Below are 23,447 nucleotides of genomic sequence, written 5' to 3'. Positions count from 1 at the left end.
CTTCTGTGTACTTGTTTTAATGGCAAAAGAATGCTTTTGTATTCTCAAACAAATGCTTTATAAAGCTATGCAGTATTCTTAAATGCTTTATAAAGCTTCACATTTTTCTAAGATTAAACATTTTTCCTTAAAACCTTATGACTTTTATTAACAAGTCTTTTCATCAGATAGTACAAAGTAAACACCATTCAAGTCTTTGTATCAATGGTTACAAATTCTAAGTAAATTAGAGGAGTTTTATGGCATTATAATAGTTTCTTAAAAAATGAAGATTAGCATTTCTACTTATTTTGGTTATGAAGAAGTGAATGATATCTTTTGTTGGAAGATATCAGACTAGGTTCAAAGTCTAGAATGTAATTTTAATGATATGGGCTAAAAAAAAAAAAGTTCTAATATGTACCACCAATTAAGATAATAATTCCTTAATAAGTTATAACTGTAAGAGGAAAAACAAAATTTTCAGAAGTATTTATTGTATTATGAGTGTTATGAATTGCTAACACCAAATTTTACTGCTCTCTCCCATTTCAAAACATCAGGCCATCTACTAATCCACAAATATTGATGTTTCACATACTTCATAGAGTAGCTTAAACATACCAGCGTAAGAAATAATTAGTATTACATAGTAATTTCCTTTGCCATAGGAATAAATGTTGGACAAAGTCTGGAAACATTTTATTTTCCAATTTGAATTACAGTAATTTTGCCACAGACCACAGCACTAGTGCATGTGTTACTTCAGACATGCTCTAAGAACAAAACAAAAAATTACTGCAAAAATACATGTCACCAATGTGGAACACACTCAGATTTGTATAAAAGTACTGAACTAATATCCCAAAAAGAGGTATATGTAAACAGTACATAAGGAAGAAATAGTTTTAATATGAAACAGTCATTTAAGTCACATACATCATGATAAGAAGCAGGACTTTCTTTTATAAAAGATATTTTAACTAACAAGCAACATCATCTATATCATCTACAGAACAAGAAAAGTACAGGTATTTAGAATAAGTTTTAATATAATTGCAAGTAATGTATTTTGACAAACTGACAAAGATGAAGCTTATCTCGGGTTTTCATTAAAAATTTTCAATGAAATACAGGCAGCCTCTGACGTATTCATGTCTGGCTTATTGACAGCCATTTTTCATTTCCCCTAGACCATATGTCTTAGGAGATGTTAATGCCAGCCTTAGCCTCCTTACTCCAGGAGTACCTCTAGACTTCCACTACTGTACCAAAAGTTGGAAAAATGCAGATGTGACTTCTATACTGCTCTACTGGATAAAGAGAATACAGAAAAGGGGGAAGTTACTAAAATGTGGAAATGAGAAGAAACCTCTGAGTTCAAAAGTTGAGGAAACTATGAAAATATCCAAAAACCTAAAGGAAATTGGGAAGTACTCTCAAGACAGCATCCATCAATTTGATAAAAATACTGCTTCCTACAGTACTTGAAATGTGGTCATATTGTCTGAAATCTTAGATATTAGATAAAACTTCATTCTGAATAAGCAGTCTTAAAAAAAATGTTTAATCCCACTTTCTTCACTATCTTCATTTGCATCTCGGTGGAAAACACTTTTTCCTTAAAATCTAGCCAGCCATAACCACAGAAAGAAATGGGAATTTTCATTGGAGGAAAAATATGGAATTTTGGAGCACAGGGCATCCAGTAAGGGAAGAGGCAAGCTGACTTATATAGCATTCCACCGGAGGGTTTAGGATGTAAGAGGGCAACTAGGAAACACTAACACCAAGAAACTAAACTTACCTGAATCACATCAGGAAAAAGGAAGACCTCTGTTTCTTTCTACCTCCTACACTGATTGGTTCCCTAAAGAAAACTGAGTGTTCAGCATGATACTATCGCTTAACTACATTATGGTTTAAATAAGCCTTTATGAGCTTTTCTAACAATCTAATCATCTTATATAATGTTCCAAACCACTATTTACAAATGAACTTTGGGAGCCTGGATGCTCTTAACCGAACTTTTTAATTAAAAAAAATCTAAAATAGCACAAATGTTCATGCATATGAAACCTCTATACACTATAAAAAAGAAACTCAAAAATTCTTTAGAGCTCCCTTAGAAAAAACCATTACTTACATTTTTTTTTTTTTTACTATTAAATACAATTACTATAGTATGGACAATAAGTACTAGCACTCTTAATATGTTCAAGACAAACAAGTTTGAAAGAATATTAGATGAAGACTCCTGATACTTATTTGGATGATTAAAGTTAGCAGAATTCATGGTGACCCACACTATTGAGGTTTTTTTCCCTACCAGTAGGCAGAGATGGGAGTCTAAAAAAAAAAAAAAAAAAGATTGGATTTTTTTATATTGTTACTCTAAGAAGAATAAGCACTATTACAAGAAAAATCTTGCTTTATGTACATAATCTAATTTGGATGGATTAACAAGAATCATAATAGCAGTACTCTAAAAGTATTTCACACCAAAGGAAAGAAACACTGATCACAAATCTAATTCTAAGCACTCTATCTGAAGAATAAATTTTCTTTTACAAACTAAGCTGTTTCAGCATTAGTGAGTCCAGTAGCATCTAGAAGCAGTGAAATGAATAAAAAGTGAGTTCTGAGAAAGGAACTGATGCATTAAAACTATCATGACTAGCTGTCGTGAGAGAGCCTAGTTGCTGAGGGTCAGTCAGGTTAAACTAGACAAAACTTGAGAATGTAAGAGAAACTATGATTTCCTGTTCAATTGTGTGGGTGTGTATGTGGGTGTGTATCTGTGTGCATGCAAGATGAGGCCTTTCAGTGAAAGAAAAGGATTACATAAAAAAATGTGCAATGCTACTGGAAGGCTATTCGACCTATGTACATTTCTTTCTATCAATGAATATTTAAAAATGTTTAGGGAAGCTCATCACTTGTCCTAACAAAGCCATAACAATTTGTTTAATAGCCTTATTTGGGTCAAATTGGACAAATTGGTACCTGGCCATTCTTATAGTTCATCATTTTTCCTATCAAAAACTGTCTAGATAATTTTTGACTTAGTGTCATATGGAGACAAATGAACTAGTAAAGAAAAGTACTTCAAAGACATGAAAACATTCATGAACTATGATTTTATAGTTTTTCAGTGACTCACTGTCAGTCAACCATGAGTTTTCTTTTGAATATTTACAGATTCTTATTTAAATAAGGTGCTCTGAAGACCTAAATACTTGAATAAAAATTCAACTGTAAGTTTTTAAAAACAACTACTTGGAAATGGAAAAGAATCTCAATATGAATCAAGTATCTTTATACTAGCTTGGGAGAGGTTACTTCACTTTCACCCAACTACTGAAAGTGTAAGCAACAGATGGCTTAAGAAACCACAAAATCAATTTTAACAATAAGTACAACGCAAGTACTACCATGAAAAATGTTAACTCCTGAGGACACTGTAAGGTTCTACTCAATATCTAACTGTATTATCATAAAAAATCATGACCTGATGCTAGGAATAAGCATTTAGCATGCAGTGCATCATTTCTTAAAAATCAGCACTTACTAGGATTTCAAGAACATGACTAGATCCTTAAACATTTAAAAAATTGTGTATCTCTAATAAAAACTATAATGTAAGCAAAATGGGATTTTCAAGTATGCTACTGAACACATCAAATGTCAGAGTCAGCCAAAAATACTGCATTTAACCTGCTTCAACTGGTAAAGATGTCACACAGAGGAGTACCTAGTATTAGAATTTATATCATTTCATTTTCTAAAACTGTAAAGATATATATTTTACAACTGTATTGAAAATATTTTGTACTCACCTCTAACTAGTCACAGGTAAATGGAGAAAACCTTCTACTACTTTGTACCATATGAAATTGCTGTTTTTGTAGGTCAAAATTAAAACACTGTATTTAAAAAAATAAGTTTTATTCAATCAAAATATGTATGAGTATTAATAACTTTCTAGTAAGATATTAAATATTTCATTTTAAAAAAATTTGTCATTTTTTCAGATATATAAATTGTTCAGATCCTCCAATTACTACTTCTTAATTGGAGAACATGTTGTTTCTTAAAAAAAAAGCTTCAAATGATGAAAACGAAGGTAGTTCATTGGATAAAGGTCTGGTGACTACAATGGACATGACGACATTGAATATCCCAATTGAATTAACTTTGCTTCCGTGGCTTGTGACATGTGAGGTCAAGTGCTGTCATGTAAAAGTGTGGGCTCATGTTTATTAACCAAAGGACCTTTCTTGATCAAAATTTTCATGCATAATTTTACTTCCTCAGCAATATGCTGCTGCTGTCGTTTCACCAGGGTTTAAGCGATAGTAATTATTCTTCTGCAGATCACCATATGGCCTTCAGAACATTTTTGGTCACAACGATGATGGTGCAAGTTTGGGAGCTTCAAAAATATCCAAATATTGTATAAATTGCTATCAATTGTCATATATAGTATCTTTTTTTTTTTTTTGGTCACAGTTCATGATCCACTCTAAAAATATGTTTCTGCTTTTTTGAATCTTAATGAGTACACCTCCAACTGTCTTCATTCTTGATCATCTCCCAGGAGGATGTTCTTGGATTCATCTTTTCACTTTTCCCAGTCACAGAAGCTCCTGTCTGCTTCAAGGCCTTGAATTGTTGTTTGTGAGTTAGCTCTCACCCTGGCTCTTAATTGGTCTTTAAGATGGATTCTGATCTCCCCTGAGGCTCATTTTTGAATCCAGATTCCCCAGAACAAGATTTTTCAAACCACCACTGAGTGGTGTTCTTTCCCCAGCGGAGCCTTGTAGGCCCAACTTGATATTTACACCTATCTCATTTGCAGTATTGTCCTGGCTTGAAATCATATTAAAAGAAGTATCCATAATTCTTCTGAGGATACTATATTATTTATTTGTCTGGAAAACAATAAGAAAAAACTCAATAATCAAAGGAAATTGAAGAGTGAAGGGCATAACACTGTTACAATTCTAAATAGCACAACTAGAAACATACTTCACTTCAACTCTACTAATTGCAGTCAATTTTCAACTGATCTAGTATTAGCAATTTCATGTGGTACAATCCACAAGTCAATCAACAAATACTTACTGAGCATCTACTATATGCTAACATCTGTCTCCTATCTGTACAAACAGATATCTTGGAAAGACTGACTTGAAAATAGGAAAGTCATTAATTTCAAGGACCCTAGTGGGGAGAAATCTGGTGTCATACTCTATTATTTTTTAAAACATCCATTAAAATGTATGCTTTCTTCCATGTTACAGCTACATATGCTTTTTTGAAAACATATGTCAAATAGATCCTTGAAAAATTTTTTGAACTGTTTAATGTAATATTGCCAAAGTTCAGCTCTGCAATGTACATTTTTCAATGATTCTAACTTTTAAAAGTCAAAACTTGCCTACATTTGCTATATATTATTTTGAAGCTTCAAGAGGCTTTTATGTTTATGATTAACAACAACAACAACTAACATTTATTTGTATAGTACTTTCTAAAGCACCCCCATATACATTATTCTCATTTAAGATAGCAAACAAAGACAATACAAAATTTGCACTGGTAATGAAGTAGAATATTAACAAAAACTGAAAGGTAAATAATCTTTTTGTATGTGCATTTAAAAAAATAATGTAAAACATTAAAATCCTGTGTCACTGAGCCTCTGAAATACACAGGAAAAAAAATCACTTTAACTAATGCCTGTGATTAAGCATCACTGCCCACTGCAGGCGGACCAAAAGTTTCTCGAGTACGCATTAACTGGACATCTTTGTCAGCCATACAGGTATCACAGCCCCATACTGCTGATGCTTCTGCAGTTAGGAGGCCATAAGCTGTTTCAGTCATTCCAGTGCAGATCCGATGAAACCATTTCTGACAAGAGGCTTCACATAAGATGGCATCCTGATCATCATTCACTTCATTTGTACAAATTCCACAAGGATACACTGGGTCAGAAGAAGAATGGCCATGACGGCTTGGGTGGAGAGAGGATTTATTGCTTTTTTCAGTGGTGCACGCATCTGGGGCACCTCTAGGTTGTCGCGGCTTATTCTGCGTCCCATTTGCATGGCTGTTATTTGTAGCTTCTGTGGTACTGGAACGGCTATTCTCTTGATTTACTGCACTGTTTCGATTAACATTTTTTAATTCAATATTACTCTGATTCACTGTGTCATCCATATTTAAGTGAGGTGGATGAGCAGAGGAATTTTGATTAGTGTTTTTGGTTGCTCCTTGGCTAAAGTCTTGTTTTTGGGGTGGTGCTTTTGCTTGACCAAAAGTGTTTGGGGGAGGAATAAAAGAATGATTAGATTCTAATGGAGAAGTAAAATTTGAATTATTTCCAGGGACAAAGTTAGATGCCAAGTCAGGGTTAGATACTTGGTTAGTATTCTGTGGAGGAATCTGATTGAAGTTTTCAGCAGGATTTTGTCTAAAATGTTGATTAGGCATGTTAACATTCTGACTTAGTGCATTATTATAAGATGGATTTCCAAAGCTTGAATTATCATGGGGCCCAAAGTTAAAAGCATGAGGTCGATTAAAACCCATGCCCAAAGGATTCTGAGGAAATGGGTGTGGCTGATTCCTGAGTGAGTAAGGACCACAGTATGGGGAAGACATTCTTGGAGGAACGTGAGGTGGCATTCTGAATGTGCTATAGCCTCCAAAGCCAGGATAACCAGGGCCAAGATATGGATTTGATGAAGGTAGTGGTTTATAGGAAATAGTATTATAGTTGTCATCAAATGGATTAGCAGCCACTAGATGGTCAGAGTTTGGATTCGGTGGTGGAGCATACTCAGACAATGGAGGAAAAGAAGGCCCCTGAAATGAGAATGTAGAGTAAAATACATGTTTTGAGCAAAGAAGTCATTAAAATTGTTATCTTAACATGTAAGAACCTAGTTTTAATCAAATTTTTCTTGCTATGTCTTATGAAAATTTAATTCATCTGACTTTTCAATTCCAAATAAGTTTTATATTTACTTATATTTAATGATTAAAATGTATAGATTTCTTCCATTTAGGAAAGAAAATAAGGCATGCTTTTCTGAGCTCAAATTCATTGTTACTTCAAATTTCAAAGGTATTTATTAACCTTCAAAAGAAGCCTAATTACATAATTTGCATTTAATATGCTTAACTTTAGTTCTGGAATTTTTCACTTAAAATTCTAACTAAAAGTACCTGTTACACCCTCAAAAAAACCATAAAATTAAGTAACAATAAACAGGCTCTAAGTTTTTTTACTGGCTTAACTTCAGGGAGTAGCTATTAAAGTATTCCCCAAGCACTATGCTCTCGGCCTCAGAATGGAAAAATAAACTTCCAGTTTTAGTCACACTGTAATTTTAAGAGGTGGTGGCCAAAATGGAAAAAAATAATCCTTACACACAAAATACTTACTTGCAGTCTTTAGAATAAAAAGAGTGCTTCAAATTTACAGAAGATAAAGCCACAAAAGCCTGTTTTGATAACTATTTATTCAACCACATGTTGTACACAAAAGATGCCTCTCCCATGACTGCTCAATGATACTACTACTAAATTATTATAACAGCTAAACATTGCTTCAGGCTAAACCTATGTTCATATATTTTAAATCTTTTACTAAAACTACAGGCATCTGTGCTGTTTAAGTTAGTTTTAAGAATAAACATTTTAATTTGTCTGCCTACACTTCCCTCTTGCAATATCCACTCTAGGCCTATAGGCCAACAATAGCCACTAGTTACAGAATTAAAAAAAAAAAAAATCACTGCAAAATTCACTATTAGGTTACAAATGAGGAGGGGAAAAAAATCCATGACCAAATTTAAATTTACCTCATTAGGCTGATCGTATCAGTGAACAAAAATGGTTATCAAAGAATGTGTCAATTTACCTGTGTATTTGTCTTGCGTTTTTTCTTATCTGGGCTTCCTAGTTGTACACCTGGTCCTCCTAACCCATCCAGTCCACTATCACCACCTAAAAGCAAATAAAATCCAGATAACATTTCCACTTGTAACTGAAATCATTTTATATCTCTCACAGCAATATCTATCATAATTACCTGTTAATATGAGTTCTGTTTTTGTTAGATAAAAGCAATACTAAGTTTTTAAAAAATATCTTTGCTTTTCAAAAAGTCTTCCCCATAATTTCAGTCAGAAACAGTCATTCATCTCTACTCCCATGGTATTTTTTTACTACTCTTTCATTGAGAAAGAAAGTCTCCATGCTACCCTTGAATCTTTAGTCATCTGGTTTCCTATCCCTGAAAGCAGTCACTAGTTTCTGCTGTATCTTTCAAAAGACAATCTAGATAAAATTCCAATATAGTACCTTTTGTGGGGTGTACACACACGATGGCAGACGCTCTATACACAATGCCACTGTACATTTTCTTTCTACTTGGAAATCATTCCATATCATTACATACTGAACAGCTCCATCCCCTAATAACTCAGTAGTATTTCATAGTATGATTATAATCTAATTCATTGAACTACCCCCTCCCCATTGATGGATATTTAGGTTGCTCCAAACCTTTGCTGTCTGCAATGAAAATCCATGTATAAATGTCTTAAAATACATGTACAAATCATTCTTAGAACTGGAATTAAGGCATTAAAGGAATGTGGCCTTTTAATTCTTAAAGGTATTGCTGAAGTACAATGCACATGAGTATTATTTTCTCAACAGTGTATGATCAAGCAAAAGCAAAAGCAAAAGCTTGACTGAATTCAAGAAGTTAAAGTTTATCAACAGATTTTTTTTCCATTAGAAAAACATTTTTTATTATGGAGGATTCTGGGTCATTTAAAAAGTAGACAGAAGAATAAAGTTATGTACATACATATATAGATACACATTTGTAATAGGTTAATAAATAAGTTCAGTGAAGTGACAGACAATTAGAGGAGACCTGCTCACATATGTGGATTCTGAGAAAGGGGTATTTAAACGGGGACCTAAAGGAGGAAAACAAATCTCTGAGTAAAGAGCCTAAGGAAGAGCCTCTAGGCAGAGAACAGCATGTGTCAAGATTCTTAAGTAGAAAGAAGCTTGATGTGTTTGGAAAATTTAAAAGAGGCCAGCGTGTTAAAGGGACTCTGGAGAGTGCCACTAGAAAAGGTTAGAGACAGGCAGGGTCCAGATCATTTTAGAGGAGAGTAGACTGTGTCCCACTAAAATTCTTATTTTGAAGCCCTAATGCACAGTATGATGATATTTAGACATAGGGCCGTTGGGAGGTAATGAAGGTTACATCCAGTCATGAGGATCAGGCCTTTATGATGGGATTACTGGCCTTAGGAGAAAGAAGAGTGTGCTTGCAGACCCCCTATGAAGTACAAATACAGGAAAGACCTTGTAAGGATATGGGCAAGACGGTGGGCATCTGCAAATGAGAAAGAGAGCACTCATCAGGAAGTGAACTGGCTAGCACCTTGATCTTGGACTTCCCAGCCGCCAAACTGTGAGAAAATTAATTTCTGTTGTTTAAGCCACCCAGTCTATGATTTTTGTTCTTGTAGACCATGCAGACTAAGACACAGAGCCTTGTAGCTTATGCTAAGGAACCTGAATTTTATCTGAAGAACAGTGGATGATCATTTAAAGGTTCTGAGTAGGAAAGTGATATGATTTAAGTTTTAAAAATATTATATTAGCAATTGTGTTCAGAATGAATTAGAGATGGGACAGGGGAAAAAGCAGGGAGACCACTATTTTACAATAATAGTTCAGGAAAAGAAATGGTACTTAGCAATAAAGAGAAATCAGTATGTTGGACATAGTCCAACCACCTAAACAAAATGCAAAGCAGATTTCTGTAAGAGCTATTTAGAGAAGTTTAAATACTGTGAAGGTGGAAAACTGACAAACAACAAAATTCAGTAAGGATTCTGGATGTTAAATTAATATTTAATATTAAAAAGCTTTCTTATGTACAAACTAAAACCAGTCAAAAGATACAGCAGAAGAAATGCTTCATTTATAGGAACAAAACTAAACTAAAATGGGTAGCAATAAATTCTAAAAATGTACAAGATCAGTATGAATAAAAACTTTCAAAAGTCCTACACTGAGAGACATAGAGGAAGATTTCTAAAAAGTGGGTAGAGTATTCCCTATTCTGGCTAGCCACCTGGAACAAAATAACATTTTTTTTTAACCTCACTTATTATCCCAAACAGCCCTGTTGTGCCCTCCTCAGAGACATCAGCACCAGGTATTTGAGTCTTAGGCCCACAGGGTCCACATTCCAGGTCCAGAGGCATTAACTAGCCTAAGCAGTACTCCCATTCTCAGATATCTGAGTTTAACCTCCACAGGACCTCTCCTGTGAATTTATATATTCTAATAATTTCAACTTCTTTCCTTTGTCCCACAGCCTTAGGAATGGTAGCTGTTTCCCATAGTTGATATCTCTGTGAAAACTTTAGTAGCCTATTTTTGCCACTTCAGTTTAATGTCTATTAACAATACCTTTTTACTAAATTCTTTGTGTTAAAAACAACTGATATGGCCTGGCTAGACTCTGACTGATACATACACATCTCAAGTCCCACCAGCCAGAAACTGTCATTACTACTAAGTTAACATTATTCCAGACATCTAGCTTATTATCTACCTATCTACTTTTCCTTCCGTGTATATAGAGCAATAGTAATACCTTTAGAAAGATAGGATACTATTTTTTAAATAAAAGCATTAAATTTTAAGTTAATTAGAATTTAACAAAGGAAAAAAGAAGTGAAACTAAAGAGTACATTAAATGTTTCTCTACCATAAGAGAAGTTAAAAAAAATTTTTTTAATGTTTATTTACTTTTGGGGGGGTGGGGCGAGCATGCACAAGTAGTGGAGGGACAGAGAAAGAGGAAGACAGAGGATCCCAAGCAGGCTCCATGCTGACAGCCCAAAGTGGGGTTCAAACCCATGAACCCCAAGGTCATGGCCTGAGCTGAAGTGAGATGCTTAACCAATTGAGCCACACAGGCGCTCACACAGTAAGTTTTTTTTGTTTTTTTTTTTTTTTTAATGTTTATTTTATTTTTGAGACAGAGAGAGAGGGAGGGATCCCTGGGAGCAAAGAGAGAGAGGAGAAACAGAAACTGAAGTAGGCTCCAGGTTATGAGCTGCCTGCATAGAGCCTGATGTAGGGCTCGAACTCATGAACCATGAGATCAAAACCTGAGCCTACGTTGAACAAACGCTTAACCAATTGAGCCACCAAGGTGCCCCTGCAATTCACCTTTAATCTGTTGAATTATCATCCTGTCTTTGAGATCTCATTTTTTTCATTTTTTGTTTTTATTAAGGTCTAGCACTTGAAGTACATGTATTTCCTTCTGTCTTTTAGGTTATAGGTCTTCATCTTCTACATGCTATTTCTTTTTTTGTTGTTGTTAGTTCATTAGTTTGCTATAGTATGTTTGCACAGTTATGCTTTTTTGTTGTTGTTGTTTAGTTTTACGCTTATTATTTTGAGAGAGAGAGAGAGAAAGAGAGAAAGCACACACGCGCATATGTAAGTGGGGGACAGGCAGAGAGAGAATCTTAGGCAGATTCTGCACTGTTGGTGTAGGAGCTCAGTGCAGGGCTCAAACTCATGAACTGTGAGATAATGACCTGAGCTGAAATTGGACGCTTAACGGACTGAGCCACCCAGGTGCCTCTGCTTTTATTTTTATCTTACAACCCTGCCTAGATCTTTTACCTGCTCTGATTTAACATAGGTGACTTTCTGACTTTCTTCTATTGCTTATATGCTATATCTATTAAGATAATCATGTGATTTTTTCCCTTTAAATTATTTTAGTGTTCAACTCAAGAATGACATTCCTGAAATAAAGCTACCTTACTCACTTTTATATGTTATCATTTTTATATGACTGAACATACTAATATCTTTTTAGAATGCTTGCCTATATTAGTAAGATTAACCTGTTGTGTTTCCTTGGAACATCCAGGTTCTTAATTCTGACTTTTTGTTAAGTGCACATCTACCTAGTTGGGGGGTAGAGTAACCCATTCACATGGGATGGTTTCCCTGTGTTCTCTGATTCAGTGTATTCCTGGAGACTTGTACCAGAGATTAGTCCTTTTTTTTAAAAAACAAAAAACAGGGGCGCCTGGGTGGCGCAGTCGGTTAAGCGTCCGACTTCAGCCAGGTCACGATCTTGCGGTCCGTGAGTTCGAGCCCCGCGTCAGGCTCTGGGCTGATGGCTCGGAGCCTGGAGCCTGTTTCCGATTCTGTGTCTCCCTCTCTCTCTGCCCCTCCCCTGTTCATGCTCTGTCTCTCTCTGTCCCAAAAATAAATAAAAAACGTTGAAAAAAAAAATTAAAAAAAAAAAAACAAAAAACTTTTTGTTTTACTCATTTTTTCCTTACTGAAAAGAATGAGAAGATAAGAGTACTCATTGAATTTGCTTCTCCCCAGACTTGGGGTTATTAGTAAGAATTCTCAAAATTCTGTAAATCATCAGTAGCTTCCAAGGGCAGACAGTGCATTCTGGGCTGTTTCTACTTTTTGGTTACTAAGAATAATGCTGCTGAATATTTATGTACAAGTTGTTTTTTTTTTTTTATATGAACATGTTTTCAATTATCTGGGGTATATAGCTAGTAATTGAATCACTGGGCTATATGGTATCTCCAAGTCTAATGTTTTGAGAACTGCCCAACTGTTTTCCATAGTGGCTGCAATATTATATATTCCCAGGTTAAGTCTGAGGGTTCCAATTTCTTCACATCCTCCCCAACACTTATTTCCTGTTGTTTCTTTAAGTACTGTCATTCTAGTGAGCATAAACTAGTATCTCATTGTGGTTTTAATTTGCATTTTCATAATTACTAATGAAGTTGAGCATCTTTTCATGTATTTATTGATCATTTATATATATATATATATATGTATTATATATATATATATGTATGTATATCTTTTCTTTAAAAAAATTTTTTTTTACATTTATTTATTTTTGAGAGACAGACACAGAGCATGAGCAGGGGAGGAGCAGAGAGAGAGGGGGACACAGAAATCTGAAGCACGTTCAAGGCTCCGAGCTGTCAGCACACAGCCCGACGCGGGGCTTGAACTCACAAATTGCAAGATCATGACCTAGGAAGAAGTCGGACGCTTAACCGACTGAGCCATCCAGGCACCCCTATATATCTTTTCTTTGAAGAAATGACTAGTCTAGTCATTTGTCTATTTTTTAGTTAGGTTATTTATGTTTTTTGTTGTTAAGTTGTAAGAATTTTTTATGTAGTCTGGATACTAGACTCTTATCAGTTATAAGATTTATAAAAATATTTTCTTCCAATCTGTGGGTTGTCTTTTCACTTTGATAGTGTCCTTTGACACACATATGTTTTTAATTTGACGAACTCTAATTTATTTATTTTTCTTTTGATTGTTTAGATAAAACTAGATTTATATACTTCTAAGGTACTAGTTTGCCTCCCTAAAATCTTATACACATACTGTCTCAGCAGAACACAAAAGACAAAAATGAAAACTTGTGGTTCAAACTAAAGGAACTCCTATTTTTAAATTCTTTGATGTGGCAGTGATCCCATTTCATTAGATGGTATGTAAAGAACTAATAGTGAGATCCAGTCTACCCCTCAAAGTCATTGATTCAAAATCTGATGGTTCAGGAATGACTGAATCTATTACTAATTTATAACTTATTCAGTAACCTATATAAATTGAACTGATGATTACATATTAACAAACTGTATTCACTTTTCTTTAACAGTATATACTGACATGCTGAGCAGGGAAATGTGTTGTTCTCAAATCTGAATACCTAGAAATTTTGATGAGTTTGGTAGGGGAAAAGAATTAGCAATGATTTTAGAGGCCAAATAATAAAGTGGTTATATAAATAAACAAAGGTTCCAAACATCAAAGTCCTATACCTCCTAATATCTGTCATGGTTATTTCATTATAACAAAAATATAAATAGAAAAATGTAATTCCTAAAAATAAAAACAATTACTAATAAATTAATCTCTAATCTCCAATCTAGAATATATAAATTAGCACTCACAGCATTAATACTAAATGATTATAATTTTAAAATTAAAATGCTGTAATTTAAAGATGGGAAAAATGTACTCTTAATGGTATCTACCATCTTTGTTCACTTTCCAAAAATTTAGTAATAACTGCTTATGTTCACTGTAAGGAAAGGCTCTGACATTGGCAGTCATTTAAATAAACTTACTATTTTCAATTAATCTGTGAGTAAAATGAACTAAAATTCTTTTTAGAAACTTTTTCTAACATTTCCCTCCATAAAGCAAATCTTCAAGTTCCCATTGGTGTCTGTTGCTCCATTTATTATTCATCTAAAGAGTTAACTACATAACACTTTCAATGGTTCTGACTCTTGGCATTACCCAGGTCCTTCTTGCTGCTACCTGTAATACTGATGGTTCTTCTCTAGGAGTAATCATTATGTTAGATCAGATTCATAGTCATCAGGGCTAATTAGAATACAAGCTACCAAGAACTTCCATGATTCCCTTTAAAAATAAAGTGAAAGGTTAGAATCCAGGTTACGGGAAAGTGGTGGTTATTAAGCTAGTCACTTACGTTACCCTGAGAACTTTTGGTACCACAACTTTTCTCTAGATGCTCTACATATTTGCTGCTGCTAATTCTGCAAGGTAAACCATGACTATTCAGTCAGGAGCTGAGAACTGTGGGGTAGAGAACCAAGAAAATGGGAACTGCCAAAGCATATTATTAACACCAGCTACTGTGATACTTTTAATTTGTTAATACCTGAATTTCTTTATCTCATCTCTTAACTCCTACCTGCCCAGTAAACTCTGAATGCACAAGGGGAATAGACTGTGGGAGGATGATGACGAAAATAGAACAAGAAGCCTCTCTCATTTTAAGAAAGCTAAGGAATTTTCTCTCTTTAGATATTATTACATTATGCCACTTAATCTCAATTAAGCAGAATAATTCTCTTACCTCTTTTTACCCTTTAACCTTTTTTTTTTAGAGCTGGAAGTTGAAGTTATATGTCCTTTCATAGTCTTACAGGAGAGTCTAATCTGTTAAACAAGGAACTTTTTTCCCCATCTAAAGATTTTACAAATTAAAGATTTTTTTTATATGAAATCCATTTGTAACTGGAGATAAGCAATATGCCTCATAAAGAGTTCAAAGTAATGGTCATAAAAATGCTCACTGGACTGGAGAGAAGAGTGGAAGAACTCAGTGAGGGCTTCAACAGAGACAGAAAATACAAAAAAAAAAAAAAAAAATCAGAGTCGAAGACTACAAAAACTAGAGGGAATCAACAGTAGAGGATGCAGAAGAATGGATCAGTAATCTAGAAGACAGGTTAATGGAAAGCACCTAAGATGAATAGCAAAAAGAAAAAACAAACAAACAAAAAATGAAGATAGGTTAAAGGATCTCTTGGGCAACATCAAGTGAACAAACATTTGCATTATAGGGGTCCCCAAAGGAGAAGAGAGAGAAAAAGGGCAGAAAGCTTATTTGAAGAAATAAGAGTTGAAAACTTCCCTAAACTGGGGAAGGAAACAGGCATCCAGGTTCAGGAATCATACAGAATGCTTAACAAGATAAACCCAAGGAGATCCACACAATGACATATAATAATTAAAATGTCAAAGGTTAAAGATAGAGAATTTTAAAAGCAGCAATAGAAGTGAAAATGGTTACACACAAAGGAAATACCACAAGCTATCAGCTGATTTTTCAGCAGAAATTTTGCATGCTAGAAGAGAGTGGCATGATATATTCAAAGTACTGAAAGGAAAAAAACCTACAACCAAGAATACTCTAGCCAGCAAGATTATCATTCAGAATTGACGGAGAGACAAACAAAAGTTAAAGGAGTTGATCACCACTAAACTAGCCTTCTAAAAGATGTTAAAGTAGTAAAATCAATAGTATCTTAATTAGTTAAGAGGACTCACAGAATAAAAAGATGTAAAATATAAAAACATATATGTAAAATGGGGAGGGGGGAATAAAATTGAAGTTCTTTTATAAAATGTGTTTGTATTCAAGGCGTCTGGGTGGCTCGGTTGGTTGGGCGTCTGACTTCGGCTCAGGTCCTGATCTCATGGTCCATGAGTTCGAGCCCCGCGTCGGGCTCTGTGCTAACAGCTCGGAGCCTGGAGCCTGGCTCGGATTCTGTGTGTGTGTCTCTCTCTCTGACCCTCACCCGTTCATGCTCTGTCTCTCTCTGTCTCAAAAATAAATAAACGTTAAAAAAAAAAATTTAAAAAAAATTTAAAAAATTTAAAAAATGTGTTTGTATTTAACTGACTATGAAATTATTATAGACTACTATATTCTTAGGATGTTATTTACGGACCTCATGGTAACCACAAACCAAAAACCTGTAATAGATAAACAAAAAATAAAGAGAAAGAAAGCCAAGTATGACACTGAAGAAAGTCCTCATCACAAGGAAAGAGCAAGAGAAAAAGGAATAAAAAAAACTACAAAAACAACCAGAAAACAATTAACAAAATGGTAGTAAGTATATACTTACAAAACTGTATGTAAATGGTCTAAATACTCCAACAAAAAGACACAGGGTAATGGAGTGGATTTAAAAAACAAGATCCTTCTATATGCTGCCTACAAAAGACTCATTTCAGACCTAAAGATACATACAAATTGAAAGTGAAGGGATAGAAAATTAATATTCCAAGCAAATGAAAGCAAAACAAATAAACAAAAAAACAGACTTTAAAACAAAGACTGTAACAAAGAACAAAGAGGGGCATTACATAATGACAAAGGACTAATGATAAATTGCATAATGATAAATGATAACTGCAAATATCTATGCACCCAATATTAGAGCACCTAAATAAGACAAATATTAAAAGGGATAAACTGACAGTAATATAATAATAGTAGGGGACTTTAATACCCCACTTGTATCAATGGATAGATCATCAAGGCAGAAAATTAATAAGGAAACAGTGTCTTTGAACAATACATTAGACCAGATGGACTTAAAGATATATACAAAACATTCCATCCAAAATAACAGAACACACATTCTTTTCAGGGTACAGGGAACATTCACAAGAATAGGTCACATATTAGGCCACAAAACAAGTCTCAATAAATCTAAGAAGACTGAAATCATATCAAGTACCATTTTCAACGACAGTATGAAACTAGGTATCAATTACAAGGAAAAAAAAACTGGAAAAAGCACAAACATGTGGCAGCTAAACAACATGCTACTAAACAACTAATGGGTCAATGAAGAAATCAAAGAGGAAATAAAAAATACATGGAGCCCAATGGAAATGAAAACATAATGATCCAAAATCCTGGGGACACAGCAAGAGCAGTTCTAAGAAAAGAAATTTATATGGATACAGGCGTACCTCAAGAAATAAGGAAAATCTCAAATAAACAATCTAACCTTATAACCAAAGAGACTAAAAAGAACAAACAAATCCCAAACTTAGTACAAGGAATGAAGTAATAAAGATCAGAATGGAAATAAAAATGAAATGGAGGCCAAAAGGAAAGATCAATGAAACCTAGAGCTGGCTCTGAAAACATAAAGCTTACAAAACTTTAGCTAGACTCATCAAAAACAAAACTAAAAAAAAAAACAAAAAAAACCCCAAAAACAAACAAACAAAAAAGAGAACATCCAAATAAACAAAATCAGAAATGAAAGAGGAGAAGTAACAACCAATACCACAGAAATATAAGGAATTATAAGAGACTACTACAAAAAATTATATGCCAACAAGCTGGACAACCTAGAAGAAATAGATGTTTCCAGAAACTTCCAATCTTCCAAAACTGAATCAAAAGAAACAGAAAATCTGAACACATACCAATTATTAACAATGAAATTGAATTGGTAATCAAAAAACTCCCAAAACACAAAGACCAGGACCAGATGAATTCACAGATGAATTCGACCACATACTTACAGAAGAGTTAACACCTATTCTCCTCACACTATTCCAAAAAATAGAAGGATAGTTTCCAAATACATTCTAAAAATCCAGCATCATCCTGACACCAACACCAAACACACTACTAAAGAAACCAAGAAACAACTGCAGACCGATATCACCAATGAACACAGATGCAAAATATTAGTAAACTGCATTCAAATACATTAAAAGGATCACTTACCACCATCAACTGGGATTTGTTCTGGGGATGCAAAGATGGTTCAACATCTGCAAAGCAATCAACATGATACACCACACTAACAAAACGAAGGGTAAAAACCACATGATCATCTCAACAGATGCGGAAACAACATTTGACAAAATTCAACATTTGTTCATGATAAAAACCTTCAACAAAGTGGGTTTAGAGGGAACATACCTCAAAATAATAAAGACCACACATAACAAACCCAAAGCTAACATCATACTCAAAGGTGAAAAACAGAGCTTTTCCTCTAAGATCAGGAAAAAGACAGGGATGTCCATGCCCAGTGCTTTTATTCACCATTGTACTGGACGTCCCAGCCATAGCAGCCAGACAAGAAAAAGACATAAAAGGAATCCAAACTGGTAAGGAAGAAGTTACAACATCACTATTTGCAGAAAACATGTGATACTATACATAGAAAACCTTGAAAGACTCCACCAAAAAACTATTAGAAGTAATAGATGAATTCAGTAAAGTTGCAGGATACAAAATTAACACTCAGAAATCAGTTGTGTTCCTATAAACTAGTAACAACTTAGCAGAAAGAGAAATGAAGAAAACAATTCCATTTATAATTATACCAAAAAGAGTAAAACACCAGGGGTAGATTTAATCAAGGAGGTGAAAGACCTTTACTCTGCAAACTATGAAAACACTGTTGAAAAAAATTGAAGATGACACAAACAATTGGAAAGATACTCCATGTTCATGGAATGAAGGCTTAACATTGTTACAATGTCCATACTGCCCAAAGCCATCAACAGATTCAATGTAATCCCTATCAAATGCCAATAGCATTTTTCAGAGAACTAGAATAATTCCAAAGTTTGTATGGAATCACAAAAGACCCCAAAGAGCTGAGCAATCTTGAGTAAGAACAAAGCTGGAGGTATCATAATCCCAGATTTCAAGCTAAACCACAATAGCTGTAGTAATAAAAACAATATGGTACTGGCACCAAAATAGACACATAGATCAAAAGAACAAAATAGAAAGCCTAGAAATAAACCCATGCTAATATGGCCAATTAATCTACACAGGACATAAGAATACATAATGGCAAAACGATAGACTCTTCAATAAATAGGGCTGGGAAAACTGCACAGCTACATGAAAAATAATGAAATGGGACCACTTTCTCACACTATACACAAAAACAAACTTAAAATGGATTAAAGACCTAAATGTGAGACCTAAACCTACAAAACTCCTAAAAGAAAATAGGCAGCAATTTCTCTGCAGCCACAGCAACATTTTTCTAGATATGTCTCCTAAAGCAAGGGAAACAAAAGCGAGAATAAACTATTGGGACTTAACACACAAAAAAGCTTTTGCACAGTGCAGGAAACCATCAACAAAAGGAAAAGAAAACCTGCTGAATGGGAGAAGATATATATAATGATTTATCTCATAAGGGTTCAATATCTAAAATATATAGAACACTTATACAACTCAACACTATTAAACCAAATAACCCAATTAAAAAATGGGCAGAATACAAAAATGTTTTTTCAGAGGAGACATACAGACGGCCAACAGACCATGAAAAGATGCTCTACATCACTAATAATCAGAAAACTGCAAATCAAAACCACAATGAGGTATCACCTTACACTGGTCAGAATGGTTAATATCAAAGAGACAAGAAATAATAAGTGCCAGTGAGGATGTGGAGAAAAAAGAACTCTTGGGCCCTGCTAGTTTATGTGCAAATTGGTGCAGCCACTGTGGAAAACACTATGGAGGTTTCTCAAATATTTAAAAATAGAAATACCACAGGATCCAGTAATTCCACTACTGAGTATTTACTCAAAGAAAACAAACACCACTAATTCTAAAAGATATATGCACCCTTAGGTTTATTGCAGCATTATTTACCAAGATATGGAAGCAACTTAAGTGTCTAATGCTGGAGGAACGGATAAAGAAGATGGGATACAAACACACATGTGCACACACAGTGGAATATTACTCAGCAATAAAAAAGAATGAGAGCTTGCCATTTAGGACAGCACATATGGACCTAGACGGCTTTATGCTAAATGAAATAAGCCAGACAGAAAAAGGCAAATAACCACATTATTTCAATGGACCTAGAGGGCTTTATGCTAAGTGACATCAGCCTGACAGAAAAACGCAAATACCACGTGATTTCATTTGTATGTGGAATTTAAGAAAACAAACAATAAAAGCAGAAACAGGCCCACAAATACAGAGAACTAGTGGTTGGCAGAGGGGAGGGGGATGGGGGGAAAGGAAAAGTGGATGAATGGGAGTGGGAGATACAGGCTTCTAGTTATGGAATGAATAAGGGGGATGAAGTTACAGCATAGGGAATACAAGAAAAAATATCGTAATAGCATTGTATGGTGACAGAAGGTAGCTACACTTGTGGTGAACACAGTATAATGTATACAGCTGTCAAATTACTATGCTGTACACCTGAAACTAATCTAACACTGTTGCCAACTATACTTCAAAAATGTTTTTTACGTATTTTATAATTTTTTCCTTCAAAAACAGATTTGTTTCAAGAGTAGTTCAAATAAGAATGCATTCTAATATATGTGTATATTGGTTTAAGTACATATACTATGCTGATTAAATGACACAAACCAAGTCTGTCCTTCCCAAAATTTACATGTTGAAATCCTAATCCCCACTTTGATGGTACTTGGTGGTGGGGCCTTTGGAAGGTGATTAGGTCATGAGGGCAGAACCTCTGCCCTCTAGGATGAATGGAATTAATGTCCTTATGAAATAGACCTGAAAGAGCTCCTTTGGTCCTTACATGTTATAACACAATGAGAAGACTGCCCAGGAAATAGGCCCTCACCAGATACAGAATCTGCTGGCACGTTGATCTTGGACTTTCTAGCCTCCAGAATTGTGCCAAATAAATTGCTATTGTTTATAAGCCACTCAGTCTATGGTATTCTGTTACAGCAGCTTGAACTAAGGCAGTGCTTAACACAATGCCTGGCACATGGGGACCCTCAAATACTAGTTTTCATTTTGCTTTCCTTTATTTTTTTAAGTTTATTTATTTTTGAGAGAGAGAGAGAGAGCAGGGGAGGGTCAGGGAAAAAAAGAGAGAGAGAATCCCAAGCAGGCTCCAGACCATCAACATGGAGCCTGATTAGGGGCTTGAACCCATGAACCATGAGATCATGATCTGAAGAGAAACTAAGAATCAGACACTTAACCAACTGAGCCACCGAGGTGCCCCCATTTTGCTTTCCTTTAGACTAAACTATACCATAAGCTCACTTCAATTTCTACAGTATTTAACATCCTATCAAAATATCTAATATCCAGCATTACCAACACATTCAGTGGACAATATCAGTTTTTCATAACAGCAAAGAAGTCTGGGATGTAATGTCAGTTTATTCTATCATTTACTATGGATGTGAACATCTCAGCTAACAGCTTTACCTTCACCTGCAACATGTACTTCTGTAATACTAGTCTCTACCATGGAATGACAATATTAGGAATTAAGATGTGAAAATAGTATTATAAGACTTTCTCATGCATTTGGTGAAATAGCCTTATATGACTGGAATGAAAGTACCATTATACCCTTTGTGATGCCCAGATCCTAGATTAACCTGAGCATGTAATAAATATTAAATTCTGAAAACCCTCAATATCTGTGATTTAAGATTTTAAATATTTGTGGTTCTAGTACCAACTGTTCTCCCCAAACTAATGATCTTTTTATTGCTGAGGTGCATGAGTTCTAAAGTTGCTAACAAATGTAAAGCTTAGGAGGGTGGGTAAATGGCATTTGTGTACAAAGCTGACTCTACAATAATGCCGCTAATAATAAACTTATTTTATTAAGAAAGTGAACCAAATTTTTAAATTAAAAAATTCAGGAAAAATGGAGAACAAAAATGCAAATATTCATAAAAAATCATTTAATAAACAGTTTGTATATGTCCTTTTTGGCAAAATTATAAAATCTGAAGGGTTTCTGCTTTTTTAATTTTTCTTTTGGTTCAGTCTTCCCTGTAAAGGGAGAGAACCTTCATTTCTGTTGAGTTCATACCCACTCCCAATCAAAACAAGAAAAAATATGCTGTCAGTCTTTTACTTATTGATTAAATATACCTAAAAGTGAATGCTGATCACATTACTTATATTTTAGAATGTATATTTTAGAAGGTATATTCTAGTTCTGATTTTAAAAGTAAACAGATAAAGTGAACCAGGCAAGGTTTAAAGTGCTTTATGTATATTAACACATTTAATCCTTTAAACAACTCTGTATTTAAATCCTTTAAATAACTCTGTAACCAGTGTTATCCTCATTTTACAGGAAACTGATGCACAGAGTTTAAATAACTTGCCAAGGACCACACAGTTAGTAAACAGGAGAAATGGGATAAGAAACCCAGCAGTCAGAGACAAATGCTGTACTAATTCTCAATATTGCTATTAGCATGTCTATGGAGACTGGGAATAGGAAAGGAGACCCAAAATCACTCTTGACAATGCATTAGGATACTTTGAAGGTAAAGATGACTTAGACCCCTTGAGTTGCCTGGAATAAGAGTGTTAAAGAGAGAATTATTTATCTTCCCAAGAGGTAACTCCTCCACACCTCTGGGGAAAGCAAACTAGGAAGACTAAATTACCTGAATTTACTGAAACCTCTTTGTTAACATTTATCAAATTAGATTTCAGAAACATCTGTTGAGTTTATTTAAGTGTAGAAATAAAAACAGTAATTGCTCTCTATAAGGATCCCATAATCTAGAAGAAACAATTTTTCTTCCTTTTTTTGAAACTAAATGTAATGAGATAAATACTATGATACAGATGAGCACAGGATGTTGAAGGAACATAAGGAAGTCCCATATAATAATGACTGAAGGAGGAGTATCAGGAAAGACATCCTGGGAATTTTCTTTTTTTTTTTTTTTTTAATTTTTTAATGTTTTTTTAAATTTATTTTTGAGACAGAGAGAGACAGAGCATGAGCGGGGAAGGGGCAGAGAGAGAGGGAGACACAGAATTTGAAGCAGGCTACAGGCTCTGAGCTGTCAGCACAGAGCCTGACCCGGGGCTCGAACTCACAGACTGTGAGATCATGACCTGAGCTGAAGTCGGATGCTTAACCAACTGAGCCACCCAGGCGCCCCCATCCAGGAGTTTTCAACAGAGCTGATGCCTTGAGGATGAGTATTCTATGAAAGGTGGGAAA

General features: G+C 34.6%; 1 protein-coding gene across 1 annotated transcript in view; it reads right to left on the bottom strand.

The window, feature by feature from the left end:
• Window positions 1–657: 657 nt before the first annotated feature.
• PYGO1 (pygopus family PHD finger 1) overlaps window positions 658–23,447 on the bottom strand; it is a 29,298-nt gene continuing 6,508 nt past the window's right edge. Inside the window, exons 2-3 of the mRNA XM_042941948.1 lie at window positions 7,916–8,001; window positions 658–6,855 (exon numbers count right to left, since the gene is read on the bottom strand). Coding sequence (XP_042797882.1) covers window positions 5,731–6,855; window positions 7,916–8,001 — 1,211 coding nt within the window. The 3' untranslated portion in view covers window positions 658–5,730. The remainder of the gene's footprint in view (window positions 6,856–7,915; window positions 8,002–23,447) is intronic.

Source organism: Panthera leo, chromosome B3 (assembly GCF_018350215.1).
Source record: "Panthera leo isolate Ple1 chromosome B3, P.leo_Ple1_pat1.1, whole genome shotgun sequence".
Taxonomy (NCBI): Eukaryota; Metazoa; Chordata; class Mammalia; order Carnivora; family Felidae; genus Panthera; species Panthera leo.
The sequence above is the reverse complement of the archived record's forward strand: the minus strand, read 5'-3'. Positions and strand labels throughout refer to the sequence as shown.